This window comes from Pongo abelii, chromosome 1, assembly GCF_028885655.2.
Source record: "Pongo abelii isolate AG06213 chromosome 1, NHGRI_mPonAbe1-v2.0_pri, whole genome shotgun sequence".
Taxonomy (NCBI): Eukaryota; Metazoa; Chordata; class Mammalia; order Primates; family Hominidae; genus Pongo; species Pongo abelii.
In genome coordinates, this window is record NC_071985.2 from 168,868,825 (window position 1) to 168,890,988 (window position 22,164).

The 22,164-nt window shown below is 43.5% G+C and overlaps 1 protein-coding gene across 7 annotated transcripts in view; it reads right to left on the bottom strand.

Moving 5' to 3' along the window:
* Nucleotides 1-22,164, bottom strand: part of UBE2U (ubiquitin conjugating enzyme E2 U) — a 72,872-nt gene that overhangs the window by 12,566 nt on the left and 38,142 nt on the right. For 6 of the 7 annotated variants that reach the window (XM_024257526.3, XM_054554411.1, XM_054554410.1 and 3 more), the window contains one exon: nucleotides 21,176-21,257. The exons of the other annotated variant lie outside the window; for it this stretch is intronic. In XM_024257526.3, the coding sequence (XP_024113294.2) occupies nucleotides 21,176-21,257 (82 nt within the window). The remainder of the gene's footprint in view (nucleotides 1-21,175; nucleotides 21,258-22,164) is intronic. 7 annotated transcript variants of the gene reach the window in all.

The window sequence follows — 22,164 nt, forward strand, 5'->3', positions numbered from 1 at the left end:
AAATAACTTCTTGATTTCTCCCTTAATTTCATTATTTACCCAGGAGTCATTCTGAAGCAGGTTGTTCAATTTCAGGAGCAGGTTGTTCAATTTCCATTTAGTTGTGTGGTTTTGAGTGAATTTCTTAATCTTCAGTTCTAATTTGATTGCGCTGTGGTCTGAGAGTCTGTTATGACTTCAGTTCTTTTGCATTTGCTAAGGAGTGTTTTACTTCTGATTATGTGATGAATTTTAGAGTAAGTGCTGTGTGGCAATAAGAAGAATGCATATTTTGTTGTTTTGGGGTGGAGAGTTGTGTAGATATCTATCAGGTCCACCTGACCCAGAGCTGAATTCAGTTATTGAATATCTTTGTTATTTTTCTGTCTTGATGATATGTCTAATATTGCCAGTGGGGTATTAAAGTCTCCCACTATTACTGTGTGGGAGGGGGAGTCTAAGTCTCTTTGCAGGCCTCTAAGAACTTGCTTTATGAATCTGGGTGCTCCTGTATTGGGTGCATATATATTTAGGATAGTTAGCTCTTGTTGCCAGATTGAACCCTTTACCGTTGTGTAATGCCCTTCTTTTCTTTTGATCTTTGTTGGTTTAAAGTCTGTTTTCAGAAACTAGGATTGCAACCCCTGCCTTTTTCTGTTTTCCATTTGCTTGGTAAATTTTCCTCAATCCCTTTATTTTGAGCCTATGTGTATCTGTGCATGTGAGATGGGTCTCTTGAAGAGAGCATACCGATAGGTCTTGGCTCTTTATTCAGCTTGCCACTCTATGTCTTCTATTTGGGGCGTTTAACACATTTACATTTAAGATTAGTATTGTTATGTGTGATTTTGATCCTGTCATCATGATGCTAGCTGGTTATTTTGCAGACTTGTTTATGTGGTTGCTTCATAGTGTCACTGGTCTGTGTACTTCAGTATATTTTTGTAGTGGCTGGTCATGATTTTTCCTTTCCATATTTAGTGCTTCCTTCAGGAGCTCTTGCAAGGCAGGCCTGGTGGTGATGAATTCCCTCAGCATTTGCTTCTCTGAAAAGGATCTTGTTTCTCCTTCACTTATGAAGGTTAGTCTAGGCAGATATGAAATTCTGGGTTGGAAATTCTTTTCTTTAAGAATGTTGAATATTGGTCCCCAATGTCTTCCAGTTTGTAGGGTTTCTGCTGAGAGTTCCACTGTTAGTCTGATGGGCTTCCCTACAGGTGCCTTGGCCTTTCTCTCTGTCTTCCTTTAACATTTTTTCCTTCATTTCAACCTTGGAGAATCTGATGATTTTGTGTCTTGGGGTTGATCTTCTTGTGGAGTATCTTATTGGGGTTCTCTGGATTTCCTGAATTTGAATATTTGCCTGTCTTGCCAGGTTGGGGAAGTTCTCCTGGATGATATCCTGAAGTATGTTTTCCAACTTGGTTCCATTCTCCCAGTCTCTTTCAGTTACCACAATCAGTTGTAGGTTTGGTCTCCTTACATAATCCCATATATCTTGGAGGTTTTCTTCATTCCTTTTCATTCTTTTTTCTCTATTCTTGTCTGCCTATCTTATTTCAGAAAGATAGTCTTCAAACTCTGAAATTCTATCCTCCACTTGATCTATTCAGCTACTGATACTTGTGATTGCATTGTGAAGTTCTAATGTTGTGTTTTTCAGCTCCATCACGTTGGTTATGTTCCTCTCTAAACTGGATATTCTGGTTATCAGCTTCTGTATTGTTTTATCATGATTCTCAGCTTCTTTGCATTGGTTTACAACCTGTTTCTTTAGCTCAGTGAAGTTTGTTATTACCCACCTTCTGAAGCCTACTTCTGTCAATTCAACCATCTCAGCCTCAGCCCAGTTCTGTACCCTTGCTGGAAAGGTGTTGCAGTCATTTAGAGGAGAAGAGGCACACTGGCTTTTTGAGTTTTCAGCATTTTTGTGTTGACTTTTTCTCATCTTTTATGGGCTCATCTACCTTCAATCTTTTTTTTATTTTTTATTTTTTATATTTTTTTGAGATGGTGTCTTGCTCTGTCGTCCAGGCTGGAGTGCAGTGGCACAATCTCGGCTCACTGCAAGCTCCAGTTCCCAGGGTTCATGCCATTCTTCTACCTCAGCCTCCCAAGTAGCTGGGACTACAGGCGCCCACCACCACGCCTGGCTAATTTTTTGTATTTTTTAGTAGAGACAGGGTTTCGCCATGTTAGCCAGGATGGTCTCGATCACCTGACCTCGTGATCTGCCTGCTTCCACCTCCCAAAGTGCTGGGATTACAGGCGTGAGCCACCACGCCCAGCCCTACCTTCAATCTTTGAGGTTGCTGACCTTTGAATGAGGTTTTTGTGGGGTCTTTGTTGTTGTTGTTGTTGTTTTCTGTTTGTTTTTCTTTTAACAGGTAGGCCACTGACTGTTAGCAAATGTGGGGCTGCTATGGTTTGCTGGGGGTCCACTCCAGACCCTAGTTGCCTCCGCTTTTCTTGTACTTGGCAGTAACACCAGTGCAGGCTGCAAAACAGCAAAGACGGCAGCCTGCTCCTTTCTCTGGAAGCTCCATCCTAGAGGGGTACTGACTTATTGCTGGCCCAAACACTCCTGTAGGAGGTGTCTGGAGACCCCTATTGGAAGGTCTCACCCAGTCAGGAGGAACAGGATCAGGGACCCACTTACAGAAGCCATCTGGCTGCTTTTTGGTAGAGAACGTGTGCTGCATTGGGGGGGACCCTTCCTCGTCCAGACCACCTGGCCTCTCCAGAGCCAGCAGGCTGGAACAGCTGAGTCAACTGAACCACAGAGATGGTGGCCACCCCTCCCCCCAGGAGCTCCATCCTAGGGTGAGATCAGAGTTCTGTCCATATAAGCCTGGCTAGGGTGACTGAAGGCCCCCTACAGGAGGTAGTGAAAAGGAATGGACTGGGATCTCGATTAAAGAAGCAGTCTGGGCACAGTCTGGCAAAGCAGGTGTGTTGTGTTGGTGGAGAGACCCCTCCTCGTCTGGAATGCCTGGACTCTCCAGAGCTGGCAGGCTGGAATGCTGAGTCAACAGAACTGCAGAAATGGTGACCGCCTTTTCCCCCAGGAACTCACTCCTGTCTTAAGCAGACAGCCTGTTGCTGCTGGTTGGCTGGAGTTCCAAGCTAGTGGGCCCCAACTTGTGACGTGCTGTGAAAGTGGGACCCTCAAAATGGTGCTGCTTGGCTCTCTGGATTCAGCCCCCTTCCTAGGGGAATGTATGGATGGATCTGGTGCCTCACTGGGGGATTCTAGGACCGGATTATGTAAAACACCTGAGTCTCTGTGTGTGTGTGTGGCTGTTCTGCTAAGATTACACACAGCTCTGTATATTGGACCCAAGGCCCTGGTAGCAGGGGCTCATGACGGGATCTCCTGATCCATGAGTTGCAAAGATCCGTGGGAGAAGCATGGTTTCCTGGGCAGGGTCACACACTCACTCACTGCCTCCCTTGTCTTGGGGTGGGGATTTTGTTGGCTTCATGCTGCTCCCGGGTGGGCTCTCGCCTCACCCTGCTTTGCCTTGCTCTCCATGGGTTTAACTGATTGCCTAGTCAGTCCCGATGTGAGAACCTGGATACTTCAATTGAAGGTGCCAAATTCACTTGCTGCTCTGAGTTTTTTTCTTTTTTAAATCAGGAATGGATACTGAATTTCTTTTCATCTATTGAGTGGATCATATGGTTCTTCTTTCTTATACTAATTTACATTGTTTGAAATTTTCAAATGTTAAACCAAGGTTACATTTCTAGTATAAACTCCATATAGTCATGATGAATTATCATAGTTATTTACAATTATTTATCAAAATTAATCCTGACCAAGTACAGTTTATATCAGGAATGTAATCTTGATTTAACATTGCAAAAAATCTAACAAATTTTAAAACTATATTATATATGTTATATATATATTTAGATTAAATATACTAAAATTTTTGCATCTATGTCTGTGAGGCATATTGATCTGTAGTTTTCATGTACTGTCTTTGGTTTTGTTATTGAGGTAATGCTGACTCTGTAACACGTGCTGGGAAGTGTTTCCTTCTATTTTCTGAGTTTGTGTATATTAATGTTTTCCTTAAATGTGTGGGAAAATTCTCCAGTGAAGCCATCTAGGTTTAAAGTTGTCTTTGTGTGAAGGCTTTTAACTATAAATTCCTTTATTAGATATAGGATTACTCAGGTTATCCATTTCTTTTTAAGTGAGCCTTGATAGATGTTGCCTTTCAAGAAATTTGTTCATTTCAACTATGTGGTTGGATTTACTGGTCAAAAAAAGTTTTTATTTTACCTTCATTTTAGAGAGATCTTTTCACTGGTTATAAAATTCTATGTTTAATAATTTCTTTCAAGCACTTTGAAGTTGTCATTTATTATATTTTGACTTGCAAGGCTTCTGACATGAAGTTTTTGGTTATTCTTATCTTTGCTCTTTATGTGTAACATGTGGGGTTTCTTTTTATCCTTTGCTACTTTTAAGATTTTTCTCTTCATTTCTGAGTTTCAACAATTTGATTACGATGTACTTTGGTATGGCTTCTTTATATTTCTGTTTCTTGGGATTCATTGAACTTCTTGGTCTGTGAATTTGCAGACTTCATCAAATTTGGAAAATTTTCAGTCATAATTATTTCTCCAAATATTTTTTCTGTCCCCTCCTCTGGAACACCATTTATATGTATCTTATACCACCTGATATTGTCCCACAGCTCACTGAGGCTCTTTTGTTTCTTTTCAGTCTTTTTTTCTATCTTTTTTTAAAGTGATTATATTGCTACACTTTCAAGTTCATGGGTCATTTCTTCTGCAGTGTCTAACTTGCTGTGCTTCCCATTAAGTATATATATTTTTAAATATTTGATTTATTTTTATCTCTAGATATTCCACTGGTCTTTTGTACATCTTCCATTTCTTTCATCATATTCATGTTTTTCTTTAGATACTTGAGTATATTTTATAAGATGTATAGTAGCTGCTTTAAAGTCTCTATCTGTTAATTCTATCCTCTCTATCACTTATGGATCTATTTGTATTGATTTAATTTCTTTTGGTTATGGGTCATATTTTTCTGCTTATTTGTATGACTGGTGATTTTTTTTTTTTTTTTTTTTTTTTTGAGACAGAGTCTCACTCTGTCACCCAGGCTGGAGTGCAATGGCATGATCTCGGCTCACTGCAACCTCCACCTCCTGGGTTCAAGCGATTCTCCTGCTTCAGCCTCCTGAGTAGCTGGGATTACAGGTGCCCACCACTGCACCTGGCTAATTTTTTGTATTTTTAGTAGAGACAAGGTTTTGCCATGTTGGCCAGGCTGATTTCAAACTCCTGACATCAGGTGATCTGACCGCCTTGTCCTCCCAAAGTGCTGGGATAACTAACAGGTGTGAGCCACCACACCCGGCTGACTGGTAATTTTTCAGTGGGTTGCTGGACATTGTAAATTTTAGGTTATTAGGTGCTAAATTTTGTTATGTTTCTTTAAATCTGATTGTTCTTCATTCTGGCTCACAGTTCAGTTTTTTGTGAAAATCAGTTTGATACCTAATATGGCCCCACTATAAAGCACAGCTCTTCTAAATTTTAGTCAATGTCTGTTAAATTATAATGTCTCTCCACTCTAGCTGGCAGGATTTCCAGCTCTTTGTGAATCTTGTGTAAGTTTAAAAAAACCGTTAGGATTTTATTTTCCTCAGGGCAAATATGACTTTAGAAAACAACATAACTTGATTTATACCTTTTCTTCCCTATTGACAAATCTTTGTCTTCAAAAAATTACATAAGCAGTAATTCCTTCTTTATTCAACCATTTGCCTTTATATAATTAAAACCACAAACTATAAAAACAAAAATTTTTAATGTCACTAAAATATGCAAATCAAATGACTGTGAAGTAAAATGTCATAATAGTAAGTTAAAAAAAAAACAAGTAAAATGACAAACACTAATGCTTGTTCATTTTTAAATTTCTCACATAGATTGGGGCACCACAAATTGTAACATGTTCTTGAAAAGGAGCTTTACATGTATAATAAGAAGAATAAAACTTATTGTACCCTTCCATTAGTAATTTGACTTTTGGTAACATTTTCTAAAAGAACTTTTTTGCTTCCTTCTCATTCCTGCCTCCTTCTGATAAAATGCAATCTCATATGACTCTGGGGAATATACCCCTTCCCGCCTCAACCCTGCTCAGACAGAGAACCTGAGCAGGACCTAAGCCAACCCATGTATCGTATTTCTCTGGTCACAGGGAGAGGGACTGAGGGGAGAGAAAGAGGGACAGGAGAGGGAGGAAGGCTGTAGAAGGAGAACGAACCCATTAAAATGTGGGAGCAGAACACCAAAGAAGGAGTTCTAGGAAAAAAAATCATATGTATTTGTGACTCATATTAAAACTGTCTTAGTTCATTTGGTGTTGCTACAAATACCTGGGAGTGGGTAATTTTATAAGGAAAACAGGTTTATTTAGCTCGCAGTTCTGCTGGCTGGAAGACTGGGCATCTGGTGAAAGCTGTTTCCACTCACGGCAGAGGTGAAGGGGAGCCGGTGTGTGCAGAGGTCACAGGCAAGAGAGGAGGCAAGAGAGGGAGGGGAAATGTCAAGCTCATTTTTTTTTTTTTTTTTTTATGAGACAGGTCTTGCTCTGTCACCCAGGCTGGAGTGCAGTGGCACAACCATGACTCACTGCAGCCTCAACCTACTGGGCTTAAGTGTTCCTCTCTCCTCAGCCTCCCACTTAGCTAGGACCACAGGCATGTGCCATTATGCCTGGCTAATTTTTAAATTTTTTGTAGAGATGAGGTCTCACTATATTGCTCAGGCTGGTCTCAAATACTGGCTTCAAGCATTCTTCTTGCCTTGGCCTCCCAAAGTGCTGGGATTACAGGCTTGAGCCTCCATTCCCAGCTGCCAAGCTCTTTTTAACAACTAGCACTCCCAGGAACTAATGGAGAACTTACTTATCCGCCATACTCCTCCACCCTCCTTCCCTGCCCAAGGGAAGGCATTAGTCTCTTCATAAGGGATCTGCCCCCATGACCCAAACACCTCCTATTTTCCAACATTGGGATCAAATATCAACATAAGATTTGGGGAACATCTAAACTAGCACCATATATGTTTGTGACTCATATTAAAATTCCTCTTTTTCAGGAGAGAGGAAGGGAGAAGCCCTAAGCCATGGTGTTTATAGTAGGGGTAGTTCCACTGGATTTTGTGCTACAACCAGAAATCCATGGTAACATTTTGAGTCTACATTGGAGAGCGAAATTGATGGAATGAATTATATCCATAAGAGGGGACCAATAAAGAATACTGAATTCATAAAAATCAGCTGAAAGAACGGAGTGTGTTTATTCTAAAAAAGAGATGTAAGAGGAGGTAGGAGAAAGACATGATAACTATCTTCTGAGACTTCGAGGGCAATTTCACAAAGCAGAAATGGCCTTATTTGTGTTGTTTCCAAGGACAAGTGGCAATATTTTCTTTTCTGCCCTATATAGCCTCCTTTGAATACTGCCTTCCACCAATCCCCAAGGCCATCCCCAGGTCCTCAGTGTCTGACATGGTGCCTGCTTGATCTAAGGAAAAAAGCGTGGCTTGTGGTATCTGGCAGGCCTGCATTTGAATTTCAGCTTTGTTACTAAGTATATAACCTTAGGGAATTTTCTTTAACCTTTTCTGCACATCTTCTTTATGAAATGGAGATAATTTCCCATTTCTGGAATGGCTGACTATCAAAAGGTGTTAGATACAAGCTAGAACTGAAGAGGATTAGAGCTATTTAATGCTTCTTGAATTATCAAGCTTCTTATCTCTAAAAACATCCAAGCAGAGACTAAATAGTTGCTGGGCAAAAGTCATTTTTTCCTAAAGGATTTTCCTGCCTTTGTTTATAATTTTTCCCACGTCTGTATTTAAAAATACAGGCAGTGTCCATTCTAATGCTAATTCACTTGTTAACCACAAGATGGCAGTCAAGATTTAATTTTGGGGAATAAAGCTAGCACTCCTTAAAAAAATGCATTGAATACATAATTAAGTAAACTTATAAAAAACATGTTTAAATTCAATAACCCTGAAAGGACAGCACAAACATATATTAAAAGAATCTACTCAGCATGAATGTTTTCCATATAAAGGGGATCAAACATAGGTACACCAAAAGAAAGATTACTTATCTTTTGTGAGTTAATACATGCTCACAAAATCAGACACCAAAGAAATGTAGAAAATATATTTATTAGCCCCTTAATTTAAAAGACAGGACAACTAAGTCCAGAGTATGATTTACAAATATAAGAAAGTTTTTTATTGGTATTTGATATTGCACGGATGTTCTTTTTTTACATATAAGAAAAAAAAGAACTAACATTGTTTAATAATAGAATTTAATATTGAGAAAAAACACAACTTTTTCACAAAAGGTAGACTTGATTGGGCTTGCAATTGGGTAGGCAATATTTTTACGCTTACCTGAACAATTTAAACTTTTAATAAGTACATATTAGTAGGCAAGTAAGAAACAGTTTAGTTTTAATTTGAAAATAAAATTTATGTTTATCAGTAACCTCAGGAAAACTCGCTAATCTCTGTGCCTCCATTTCTCTCACTGGTAAACTAGAGATAATATCCATCTCCACCTTTACGGAACGTCTGGGGCGTCAGGGGTTGGGAGATGGGTCTTAGGAGCGGTCATCCATTGAAAAGGTTAGGAATCAGGTCTTGGGCTGTGAACAAGGCAAGCAAAGTGGTCTGACTTGGAGTACAGGTTGATTTGTTGTGGCTTTGAAGGAGGCTGATGGGTATTATTGTGGGTTACACTTACACGTGTGACTGTCAACTCCACAGGATGGCCAATATGAATTAGGAAATGAAGGGAGAATGCCGGGCATACAAGAAGTACTCAGCCATGTTAGTTCCGGTTCCCTCAATACCTCCTCAGTATAAACAAGAAGCAATATTCTTTTCTAAAGCGACACCAAATGTAAACCACCACCAGAACTGATAAGTTTTATTTAGACAACTTGCTAGCTGCCAAAGCTTAGAATACTGATAAAGATTTTTCTGTTGTCACAGAAGCAATCATTAGCTAGAGTATGGCACAAGCATAGTTTTATATGTGCATAACCAAGAACACTCGAAAGAACAGCTTTCATTGCTTTCTGATTTTATATCTTTTACTATTTCTCTGGAGAACTTAAATACAAACTACTGATTAGATTACAGATTCATATCCTTTAGCGGAAAGAAAGCACTTTCATGAATACAAAAGACACTCAAGCCAATAGGAAAGAAAAAAGGCTTTAGAAAGGAACACCAAACCAAATAATTGATTAATGAATATTTATGAGCTGCTTATAATGACAATGTTTCTATTAATAGTAACAAAGACTTGCCAAATTAGAGATTTTGCATAAAATATTCATGATAGCCATTTACATTTCCAGTTTTCAATCACTGTTTCCAACTACACCTTAGAACTCCCAAAATAGAACCCTAAATCTTTACATTAGAATGAACCTTAAAAGTTTGCAACTAAATTTTATTTTTCTAAAATGAACTGCCTTCACATTTAATCCTAATACTAATTGAAAAAACAGGGTGAGGATGCGTTTTTCAACTAACATTAATTGAGTGCCTACTATTTGCCAGGCACCATGCTAGGTACAGAGAATGCAAAGGGACACAAACATCCTTGTCCTGGTCCCTCTTCATGAACAGATGAATTTCCACATCACACATGCTGAAAGATGTGGGAACAGAGAATATGGAGAGAGAGGATGGGGTAACTGTGAATGCCTGAGCTTGTCAGTGACTGCAGTGACTGTCTCCACAAAAAGATATTTGGGCCAACTCTTCACACCATCTTTGTGAAGCATTTCACCAGGCAGAAGAAATGATGGCAGTGGAATAGAGAAGGAAAAAGAACTAGAGGCATATAGGAACTACAATAAATGTGGTTATGATACGTGTTGCTTTCTAACCTGAGAAAAGACAAATTTTACATGTTTCCAACAGATTGTTTTTATTCTCTGAAAAGTAGGCTGGCATTGTCAGGCCTCTGAGCCCAAGCCAAGCCATCACATCCCCTGTGACTTGCACGTATACGCCCAGATGGCCTGAAGTAACTGAAGAATCACAAAAGAAGTGAATATGCCCTGCCCCACCTTAACAGATGACATTCCACCACAAAAGAAGTGTAAATGGCCAGTCCTTGCCTTAACTGATGACATTACCTTGTAAAAGTTCTTTTCCTGGCTCACCCTGGCTCCAAAAGCTCCCCCACTGAGCACCTTGCGACCCCCACTCCTGCCCACCAGAGAACAAACCCCCTTTGACTGTAATTTTCCTTTACCTACCCAAATCCTATAAAACGGCTCCACCCTTATCTCCCTTCGCTGACTCTCTTTTCGGACTCAGCCCGCCTGCACCCAGGTGATTAAAAGCTTTATTGCTCACACAAAGCCTGTTTGGTGGTCTCTTCACACGGACGTGCATGAAATTTGGTGCCGTGACTCGGATCAGGGGACCTCCCTTGGGAGATCAATCCCCTGTCCTCCTGCTCTTTGCTCCATGAGAAAGATCCACCTACGACCTCAGGTCCTCAGACCAACCAGCCCAAGAAACATCTCACCAATTTCAAATCCAGTAAGCGGCCTCTTTTTACTCTCTTCTCCAACCTCCCTCACTATCCCTCAATCTCTTTCTCCTTTCAATCTTGGTGCCACACTTCAATCTCTCCCTTCTCTTAATTTCAGTTCCTTTCATTTTCTGGTAGAGACAAAGGAGACACGTTTTATCTGTGGACCCAAAACTCCGGCGCCAGTCACGGACTGGGAAGGCAGCCTTCCCTTGGTGTTTAATCATTGCAGAGATGCCTCTCTGATTATACACCCATGTTTCAAGGGTGTCAGACCACGCAGGGACACCTGCCTTTGTCCTTCACCCTTAGCGGCAATTCCCGCTTTTCTGGGGACAGGGCAAGTACCCCAACCCCTTCTCTCCTTGTCTCTGCCCCTTCTCTGCTTTTCCGGGGACAGGGCAAGTACCCCAACCCCTTCTCTGCTTTTCTGGGGACAGAGCAAGTACCCCAACCCCTTCTCTCCTTGTCTCTACCCCTTCTCTGCTTTTCCAGGAGAAGGGCAAGTACGCCTCAACCCCTTCTCCTTCACCCTTAGCGGCAAGTCCCACTTTTCTGGGAGAGGGGCAAGTACCCTTCAACCCCTTCTCCTTCACTCTTAGTGGCAAGTCCCACTTTTCTAGAGGAGCGGCAAGTACCCCAACCTTGTATCTCTGTGCCCCAATCCCTTATTTCCACACCCCAACCTCGTATCTCTGCACCCCAATCCCTTATTTGCACACCCCAACCTCGTATCTCTGTGCCCCAATCCCTTATTTCCACACCCCAACCTCTTATCTCTGTGCCCCAATCCCTTATCTCCGCACCCCAATCCCTTATCTCCACGCCCCGACCCCTTATCTCCGTGCCCTGACCCCTTATTTCCGTGCCCCGACCCCTTATTTCTGTGCCCCGACCCCTTATTTCTGTGCCCGACCCCTTATTTCCGTGCCCCGACCCCTTATTTCTGTGCCCCATCCCTTATTTCCATGCCCTGACCTCTTATCTCTGCGCCCTAACCCCTTTTCCCACTTTTCTGGAAGGTAAGAGCCCCCGAACCCCTTCCCTCCGTGTCTCTACTCTCTCTTTTCTCCAGGCTTGCTTCCTTCACTACGGGCAACCTTCCACCCTCCATTCCTCCTTCTAGTCCCTTGGCCTGTGTTCTCAAAAACTTCAAACCTCTTCAACTCACACCTGACCTCAAACCTAAATGCCTGATTTTCTTCTGCAAAGCTGCTTAACCCCAATACAAACTCGACAGTAGTTCCAAACAGCCAGAAAATGGCACTTGGAATTTTTCCATCCTGCAAGATCTAAATAAGTCTTGTCGTAAAATAGGCAAACGGTCTGAGGTGCCTGACATCCAGGCATTCTTTTACACATCAGTCCCTTCCTAGTCTCTGTGCCCAGTGCAACTCGTCCCAAATCTTCGTTATTTCCCTCCTGCCTGTCCCCTCAGTCCCAACCCCAAGCGTCACTGAGTCTTGCTAATCTTCCTTTTCTACAGACCCATCTGACCTCTCCCCTCCTCGCCAGGCCAAGCTAGGTCCCAATTCTTCCTCAGCCTCCGCTCCTCCACCCTGTAATCTTTTTATCGCCTCCCCTCCGCACACCTGGTCTGGCTTACAGTTTAGTTCCGTGACTAGCCCTCCCCCACCTGCCCAGCAATTTACTCTTAAAAAGGTGGCTGGAGCCAAAGGCATAGTCAAGGTTAATGCTCCTTTTTCTTTATCCCAAATCAGATAGCGTTTAGGCTCTTTTTCATCAAATATAAAAACCCAGCCCAGTTCATGGCTCGTTCGGCAGCAACCCTGAGATGCTTTACAGCCCTAGACCCTAAAAGGTGAAAAGGCCATCTTATTCTCAATATATATTTTATTACCCAATCTGCTCCTGACATTAAATAAAACTCCAAAAATTAGAATCTGCCCCTCAAACCCCACAACAGGACTTATTAACCTCACCTTCAAGGTGTACAATAATTAAAAAAAAGTTGCAATTCCTTGCCTCCACTGTGAGACAAACCCCAGCCACATCTCCAGCACACAAGAACTTCCAAACGCCTGAACTGCAGTGGCCAGGCGTTCCCCCAGAACCTGCTCCCCCAGGAGCTTGCTACAAGTGCTAGAAATCTGGCCACTGGGCCAAGGAACGCCCGCAGCCCGGGATTCCTCCTAAGCCACGTCCCATCTGTGTGGGACCCCACTGAAAATCAGACTGTTCAACTCACCTGACAGCCACTCCCAGAGCCCCTGGAACTCTGGCCCAAGGATCTCTGACTCCTTCCCAGATCTTCTTCGCTTAGTGGCTGAAGACTGACGCTGCCCGATTGCCTCGGAAGCCCCCTAGACCATCACGGACGCCGAGCTTCGGGTAACTCTCAGAGTGGAAAGTAAGTCCGTCCCCTTCTTAATCAATACGGAGGCTACCCACTCCACATTACCTTATTTTCAAGGGCCTGTTTCCCTTGCTTCCATAACTGTTGTGGGTATTAACGGCCAGGCTTCTAAACCTCTTAAAACTCCCCAACTCTGGTGCCAACTTAGACAATACTCTTTTAAGCACTCCTTTTAGTTACCCCCACCTGCCCAGTTCCCTTATTAGGCTGAGACACTTTAACTAAATTATCTGCTTCCCTGACTATTCCTGGACTACAGCTATATCTCATTGCCGCCCTTCTTCCCAATCCAAAGCCTCCTTTGCATCCTCCTCTTTATCCCCCCACCTTAACCCACAAGTATAAGATACCTCTACTCCCTCCTTGGTGACTGATCATGCACCCCTTACCATCTCATTAACACCTAATCACCCTTACCCAACTCAACGCCAATATCCCATCCCGCAGCACGCTTTAAAAAGATTAAAGCCTGTTATCACTCGCCTGCTACAGCATGGCCTTTTAAAGCCTATAAAATCTTCTTACAATTCCCCCATTTTACCTGTCCTAAAACCAGACAAGCCTTACAAGTTAGTTCAGGATCTGTGCCTTATCAAATTGTTTTGCCTATCCACCCCGTGGTGCCAAACCCATATACTCTCCTATCCTCAATACCTGCCTCTACAACCCATTATTCTGTTCTAGATCTCAAACATGCTTTCTTTACTATTCCTTTGCACCCTTAATCCCAGCCTCTCTTCGCTTTCACTTGGACTGACCCTGACACCCATCAAGCTCAGCAAATTACCTGGGCTGTACTACCGCAAAGCTTCACAGACAGCCCCCATTACTTCAATCAAGCCCAAATTTCTTCCTCATCTGTTACCTATCTCGGCATAATTCTCATAAAAACACACGTGCTCTCCCTGCCAATCGTGTCCGACTGATCTCTTAAACCCCAGCACCTTCTACAAAACAACTCCTTTCCTTCCTAGGCATGGTTAGCGCGGTCAGAATTCTTACACAAGAGCCAGGACCACACCCTGTAGCCTTTCTGTCCAAACAACTTGACCTTACTGTTTTAGCCTAGCCCTCATGTCTGTGTGCAGTGGCTGCTGCTGCTTTAATACTTTTAGAGGCCCTCAAAATCACAAACTATGCTCAACTCACTCTCTACAGTTCTCATAACTTCCAAAATCTATTTTCTTCCTCCTACCTGATGCATATACTTTCTGCTTCCTGGCTCCTTCAGTTGTACTCTTTGTTGAGTCTCCCACAATTACCATTATTCCTGGCCCAGACTTCAATCTGGCCTCCCACATTATTCCTGATACCACAACTGACCCCCATGACTGTATCTCTCAGATCCACCTGACATTCACCCCATTTCCCCAAATTTCCTTCTTTCCTGTTCCTCACCCTGATCACGCTTGATTTATTGATGGCGGTTCCACCAGGCCTAATCGCCACACACCAGCAAAGGCAGGTTATGCTATAGTACAAGCCACTAGCCCGCCTCTTAGAACCTCTCATTTCCTTTCCATCGTGGAAATCTATCCTCAAGGAAATAACTTCTCAGTGTTCCATCTGCTATTCTACTACTCCTCAGGGATTATTCAGGCCCCCCTCCCTTCCCTACACATCAAGCTCGAGGATTTCCCCACCGAGGCCTGGCAAATTAGCTTTATTCAACATGCCCTGAGTCAGATAACTAAAATACCTCTTAGTCTAGGTAGATACTTTCACTGGATAGGTAGAGGCCTTTCCTACAGGGTCTGAGAAGGCTACCGCAGTCATTTCTTCCATTCTGTCAGACATAATTCCTCAGTTTAGCCTTCCCACCTCTATACAGTCTGATAACAGATGAGCCTTTACTAGTCAAATCACCCAAGCAGTTTCTCAGGCTCTTAGTATTCAGTGAAACCTTTATATCCCTTACGGTCCTCCGTCTTCAAGAAAAGTAGAATGGACTAAAGGTCTTTTAAAAACACACCTCACCAAGCTCAGCCACCAACTTAAAAAGGACTGGACAATACTTTTACCACTTTCCCTTCTCAGAATTCAGGCCTGTCCTCGGAATGCTACAGGGTACAGCCCATTTAAGCTCCTGTATAGACATTAGGCCCCAGTCTCATTCCAGACACCAGACCAACTTAGACTGTGCCCCAAAACAACTTGTCATCCCTACTATCTTCTGTCTAGTCATACTCCTATTCACCATTCTCAACTACTCATACATGCCCTGCTCTTGTTTACACTGCTGTTTACGCTATTTTTCCAAGCCATCACAGCTGATATCTCCTGGTGCTATCCCCAAACTGCCACTCTTAACTCTTGAAGTAAATAAATAATCTTTGCTGGCAGGACTATGCTGAATCTCCTTAGGCACTCTCTAATCAGATATCCTGAGTCGTCCCAATTCTTAGACCTTTTATACCTGTTTTTCTCCTTCTGTTATTCCATTTAGTTTCTCAATTCATCCAAAACCATATCCAGGCCATCACTAATCATTCTATACAACAAATGTTTCTTCTAACATCCCCACAATATCACCCCTTACCACAAGACCTCCCTTCAGCTTAATCTCTCCCACTCTAGGTTCCCACACCGCCCCTAATCCCACTTGAAACAGCTCTGAGGAACATCGCCCATTCTCTCTCCATACCACCCCTTAAAAATTTTTGCCGCCCCAACACTTCAACACTATTTTGTTTTATTTTTCTTATTGATATAAGAAGGCAGGAATGTCAGGCCTCTGAGCCCAAGCCAAGCCATCTCATCCCCTGTGACTTGCACGTATACGCCCAGATGGCCTGAAGTAACTGAAGAATCACAAAAGAAGTGAATATGCCCTGCCCCACCTTAACAGATGACATTCCACCACAAAAGAAGTGTAAATGGCCGGTCCTTAACTGATGACATTACCTTGTGAAAGTCCTTTTCCTGGCTCATCCTGGCTCAAAAAGCACCTTGCGACCCCCCACTCCTGCCCACCAGAGAACAAACCCCCTTTGACTGTAATTTTCCTTTACCTACCCAAATCCTATAAAACGGCCCCACCCTTATCTCCCTTCGCTGACTCTTTTTGGACTCAGCCCGCCTGCACCCAGGTGATTAAAAGCTTTATTGCTCACACAAAGCCTGTTTGGTGGTCTCATCACACGGACGCGCATGAAAGGCATGAACTTTCCTCTCCTCCTCTCCCCAGGAACTAAAATTTATTGAATGCCTATGTGTGACACTATATTAATTTTTATTTTATATATATAACTATATATAATATACACATTTATATATAATTTTTGTTTCTATCTCTTGAATGAAATCATATATATATAAAATAATAAGCGTCAAGTGCAAAACAACTTTGCAAGATAGGTAAGGTTATCTCCATTTAACAGATAAAAAAACAAGTTCAGAGTGGTTAAGAATTTCTCCAACATCTGCCTGACTCTGAAGCTCATGTTCTTCCCCCATGCTGCTTCCAAAGAAAGATTTTTCATCTGCAAATGAGGGCCACAGTAAAGTTTTAAAAGCATGAATAATAGTGAACTTTATGAGTGCTTGCCATGCACCAGATACTGTTTGAAGCATTTTACATATATTAATTTATTTAATCCTCACACCTTCCCTGGGAGGTAAGTACACTTATTACTGTCACTTAACAGATAAATCTGAGGCACAGAAATAATCAGTGACCTTGCTTAAGGTCACAGAACTGGTAATTGGCAGAGCCAGAATTCAAATCCAGACAGTCTGGCTCCAGTGCCCCTGCGCTTAAGAGCTCCACATTCCACCTTTTAACTAACCAAATCCTAGCTCTAGACCAGCAGCAAAGACCTTGCTGATCCAAGGCAGAAGGTACAAAGTGGTAAAGAGGTCTTAGGTTCCCAAATAATAGTGAGAAAAAAGAATTCAGTGTGGCTTAAGAATAAGGTATTGATTGATGAGGGGAGGGAAGGAAGTAGCAGGAGAGACAGGTTTCTCTTTTTCTTCAATGCTATGCAAATAAAGGGTTCTCAATTTACATTTCCTGTTTTTTTGAAACAGGAAATTTCAGCGTAAGGAAAGCATTTTTGAATATTAAAAATTGAGAGATGCATAATATGGCATGCACAATATAGACAATATAGACCAATTACTCATGTGCCTAGATCCCCAAACATTTTCTACTTGATTCTTTTTTTTTTTTTTCCATTTAACCCTGAGTTGACACAGCACGTTTCAGAGAGCAGGGGGCTGGGGGAAAGGCCATAGATCAACAGCATCCCAAGGCAGAAGAATTTCTCCTAGTCAGAACAAAATGGAGTCTCCTATGCCCACCTCTTTCTACACAGACACAGCAACAATCTGATCTCTCCTTCCTTTCTCCACACTTCCCCCTTCTCTTCAACAAAACCGCCATCGTCCTCATGGCCCGCTCCCGATGGTCGCTGTCTCTTCGGAGCTGTTGGGTACACCTCCCAGACACGGGGGCGGGTCAGAGGCGCTCCTCACCTCCCAGACGGGGCGGCCGGGCAGAGACGCTCCTCACCTCCCAGACGGGGCAGCCGGGCAGAGGCGCTCCTCACATCCCAGACGGGGCGGCCGGGCAGAGGCGCTCCTCACTTCCCAGATGGGGCGGCCGGGCAGAGACGCTCCTCACCTTCCAGACGGGGCGGCCGGGCAGAGGCGCTCCTCACTTCCCAGACGGGGCGGCCGGGCAGAGGCGCTCCTCACTTCCCAGACGATGGGCGGCCGGGCAGAGGCGCTTCTCACTTCCCAGACGATGGGCGGCCGGGCAGAGGTGCTCCTCACCTCCCAGACGGGGCGGCCGGGCAGAGGCGCTCCTCACTTCCTCCCAGACGGGGTGGCAGCCAGGCAGAGGCGCTCCTCACTTCCCAGATGGGGCAGCCGGGCAGAGGCGCTCCTCATTTCCTCCCAGACGGGGTGGCGGCCGGGCAGAGGCGCTCCTCACTTCCTCCCAGACGGGGTGGCGGCCGGGCAGAGGCGCTCCTCACTTTCCATACGGGGTGGCGGCCAGGCAGAGGCGCTCCTCACTTCCTCCCAGACGGGGTGGCAGCCAGGCAGAGGCGCTCCTCACCTCCCCGACGGGGCGGCCGGGCAGAGGTGCTCCTCATCTCCCAGACGGGGCAGCCAGGCAGAGGTGCTCCTCACTTCCTCCCAGACGGGGTGGCGGCCGGGCAGAGGCACTCCTCACCTCCCAGACGGGGCGGCCAGGCAGAGACACTCCTCATTTCCCATATGGGGTGGCGGCCGGGCAGAGGCGCTCCTCACTTCCCAGATGGGGCAGCCGGGCAGAGGCGCTCCTCACTTCCTCCCAGACGGGGTGGCAGCCAGGCAGAGGCACTCCTCACCTCCCAGACGGGGCGGCCAGGCAGAGGCGCTCCTCACTTCCCAGACGGGGCGGCCGGGCAGAGGTGCTCCTCACCTCCCAGAGGGGGTGGCCAGGCAGAGGCACTCCTCACTTCCCAGACGGGGTGGCGGCTGGGCAGAGGCGCTCCTCACTTCCCAGATGGGGCAGCGGCTGGGCAGAGGCGCTCCTCACTTCCCAGATGGGGCAGCCAGGCAGAGGCGCTCCTCACCTCCCAGACGGGGTGGCCAGGCAGAGGCGCTCCTCACCTCCCAGTCGGGGTGGCCAGGCAGAGGCGCTCCTCACTTCCCAGACGGGGTGGCGGCTGGGCAGAGGCGCTCCTCACTTCCCAGATGGGGCAGCCAGGCAGAGGCGCTCCTCACTTCCTCCCAGACGGGGTGGCGGCCAGGCAGAGGCACTCCTCACCTCCCAGATGGGGTGGCAGCCAGGCAGAGGCACTCCTCACTTCCCAGACGGGGTGGCCGGGCAGAGGCGCTCCTCACTTCCCAGATGGGGCGGCCGGGCAGAGGCGCTCCTCACTTCCCAGATGGGGCAGCCGGGCAGAGGTGCTCCTCACTTCCCAGACGGGGTGGCCGGGCAGAGGGGCTCCTCACATCCCAGACGATGGGCGGCCAGGCAGAGACGCTCCTCACTTCCGAGACGGGGTGGCCACGGGGCAGAGGCTGTAATCTTAGCACTTTAAGAGGCCAAGGCAGGAGGCTGGTAGGTGGAGGTTGTAGAGAGCTGAGATCACGCCACTGCACTCCAGCCTGAGCACCATTGAGCATTGAGTGAGCGAGACTCCGTCTGCAATCCCAGATCACTCGAGGCCAGGAGCTGGAGACCAGCCCAGTCAACACGGCGAAACCCCGTCTCCACCAAAAATACAAAAACCATTCAGGCGTGGCGGCGCGCGCCTGCAATCCCAGGCACTCGGCAGGCCGAGGCAGGAGAGTCACAGGAGCCTGAGGCAGGGAGGCTGCAGCCAGCCGAGATCACGGCAGTACAGTCCAGCTTCAGCAACAGAGGGAGACCGAAAAAAGAAGGAGAGGGAGACCGAAGAAGGAGAGGGGAGAGGGAAGAGGGGAGAGGGGAGAGGGGAGAGGGACTTGATTCTCTATCAATTGTCCTCTTTATCATACCCTACGTATTTTGATGAACACAAGACTTTTGAAAATTACTTCAAGAGAAGTTGAATTTTGCCATTCTTTAGATTTTTAAATTTTACTATACCTCTAACATTTGCATAGTCAATATTTATGCCACAATAAAATGCAGATAAATATAATATCTTTTTAAAACGGTATTTAAATGGTGGAGTTTTTGACTAATCAACACCAGCGTTTCAAAGCAGCAAATATCATTTGATCTAAATATATTCTCATCAACCACCAGATGGCATAAGGTGTGAGGGTTTTATTCTGACAGGGTCACTATGCACATGATAATTTGACCTATAACTTTGAAATAATGTATTTGGAAAAATGTTCCAGCACTCAAACAGCTCACAATTATTTTAGCCATGTGTAGAAGTGGATGGATAAATTGAAAATGACATGGTTCTACTTTTTCTAAATTTTTGGGTTCTGTGGGATGTTGGCATTACATAATGAATCGATGATCAAACAAATAAAACAGTTCTGTTAAAGGAAATAAAAAAGGAAGTCACGTCAAAGAAAAATTAACCTTATATTCTAAGTAGGTTTCTGCAACTCTAAAAGAAACTTAAAACATGCCTTCAGGAAAAAAACATGCTTATACTCCTTCAAATTTGGCTTGAAAAAACTTTCTACTCCCTGTAATTTATCCTGAAAGCAGAAAAGTATATCAAATGCAAAAGCTGTTCTCTACTTTAGCTTGAAAGAAAGTTGTTACAGAATCAACAGAAGAAAGAAAATCCAACTGAAAAACTCAGTCTGAACTATACGATGTTAAAGGATAGGGAAGTATATTTTAATATACTCAATTTTAAAAAAATATATTCAATTCCTCAATTGCTTCACAAATTCAAAATACAGCACCGTTATCTTTATTCATCATGTATTTCCATCTAGAAACGAGGGCACATGGTTAACAGTAAATTGAAGAGCTAAAAATTGAGATAAATGAGATAAATGCAAAAAATAGGATCTTTAATTCCACTACCTTTATGGTAGCACACTCACTGAGTACCTTGGAATAAGCACACCAGAACAAACAACTAGCACAACACAGCCAATACCACAGAACTGAAATGGCATCTTTGCTGTAACATGATAAAGCAGAAAAACTGCCTTCAGGGGTCAAGAGACCAAAGATGAGATTAAAGTTCCTTCCTTAATGTGGTCGAAGAGTCAATGATTTCTAAAGATATAATAATTTATGTTTGTATTTTACTATATCCTTCCTCATTAGATTTAATATACTTGGTTCTTGAATGAGAAATCTGTGGGAGAAGAAACAATGTTTGGAGCTAACAAAAGGATGAAAAGCTAATTGATGATACATAGTTTTTTGCTTTTTTTTTTTTTTTTAAAAAAAGCTATTTCTAAGTCACATGTTGATAAGGATGATGGAAATGAGAGTAAGAGAAATAATGGGGAGGATATTATGAGATTTCTCCACTGCGGATCGTGTCCTATCTCCATCTTTGGCAGCAAGTATGTAGCACAGATATTTCCTACCTGGGTTCATATGAAAGCAAGAAATGATCGTTTCTTTCATTCTTGTTCTTATACTGAGAAAAGGGTATAAGTTGTTATTTCCAAGGGTTTCTTCTGTTATTTCCAAGTTGGATAGTAGAAAGTGGAATAATAGACAATTCAAGTTAATGTACACATTCAAGGCACTTCATATTTCTTACTTTAAATTCCATTCTTTATGGTGCTGTAGATCCATTTTCTTCCATTTGTAATACTGTCCAATGAAATTTGGATCTTTGAGCACTGAAATTAGAATATTAAAAAAAGAAGCTATACATACATTCTTTAATAATAGTTAATAGTTAAAAGTTAAAAATCATTCACTTCTCATTAAGTTGATATGTGGCAATAACATACACTATATAATTCAAGTCATATTACAATCCTTAGAAACTTTCCAAATTTCTTGCTTTTATTGGAACATCATAATATTAGATATTGTTTGAAATAGATAGATTGTGACTTGGAAGTTATTTTCATTATAATGAAAAACATTATATATCCTTTATCGTGTTAAATAAAATTTATAGGAGACCATTGTTTTGGACCAAACACCTACCTTAGGCATTAACAGACCAAACCAAAATGGAGTCACTCATGCTAAGTGTTATGCAATAAAACTGAAACTTTAAGGAAGCAGGACAATCTTAAGCAGATCAGTTTTTTCAAAAGAAGAGATTCACAGCCACTGGTCAGAAGGGGCCCAGTCAACTTGAAGTGGCATGATAAGGAAGTCCCTGTGCTTTAACCCTTACAAGGAAAGTAACTGAAGTGCCTTATGTTAACCAATCCACTTTTTGTATTATTCTGTTTTCTTATTCCTGCTCTAGCTACCTCATAAAAACTAACTGTTCTGCTATGCTCAGTAGACCACTTATCTGTTTTTAAGATGAGATGCTGCCTGATTCATGAATCACTAATGCAAGCCAATTAGATCTTTAAATTTATTGAAATATAGCCTGGCCAATGTGGTGAAACCCCATCTCCACTAAAAATACAAAAATTAGCCAGGCGTGGTGGCACATGCCTGTAATCCCAGCTACTCAGTAGTCAGAGGTTGCAGTGAGCTGAGATTGTGCCACTGCACTCCAGCCTGTGTGACAGAGTGAGACCCTGTCTCAAAAATAAATAAAAATGTAAAAAGAGAAAT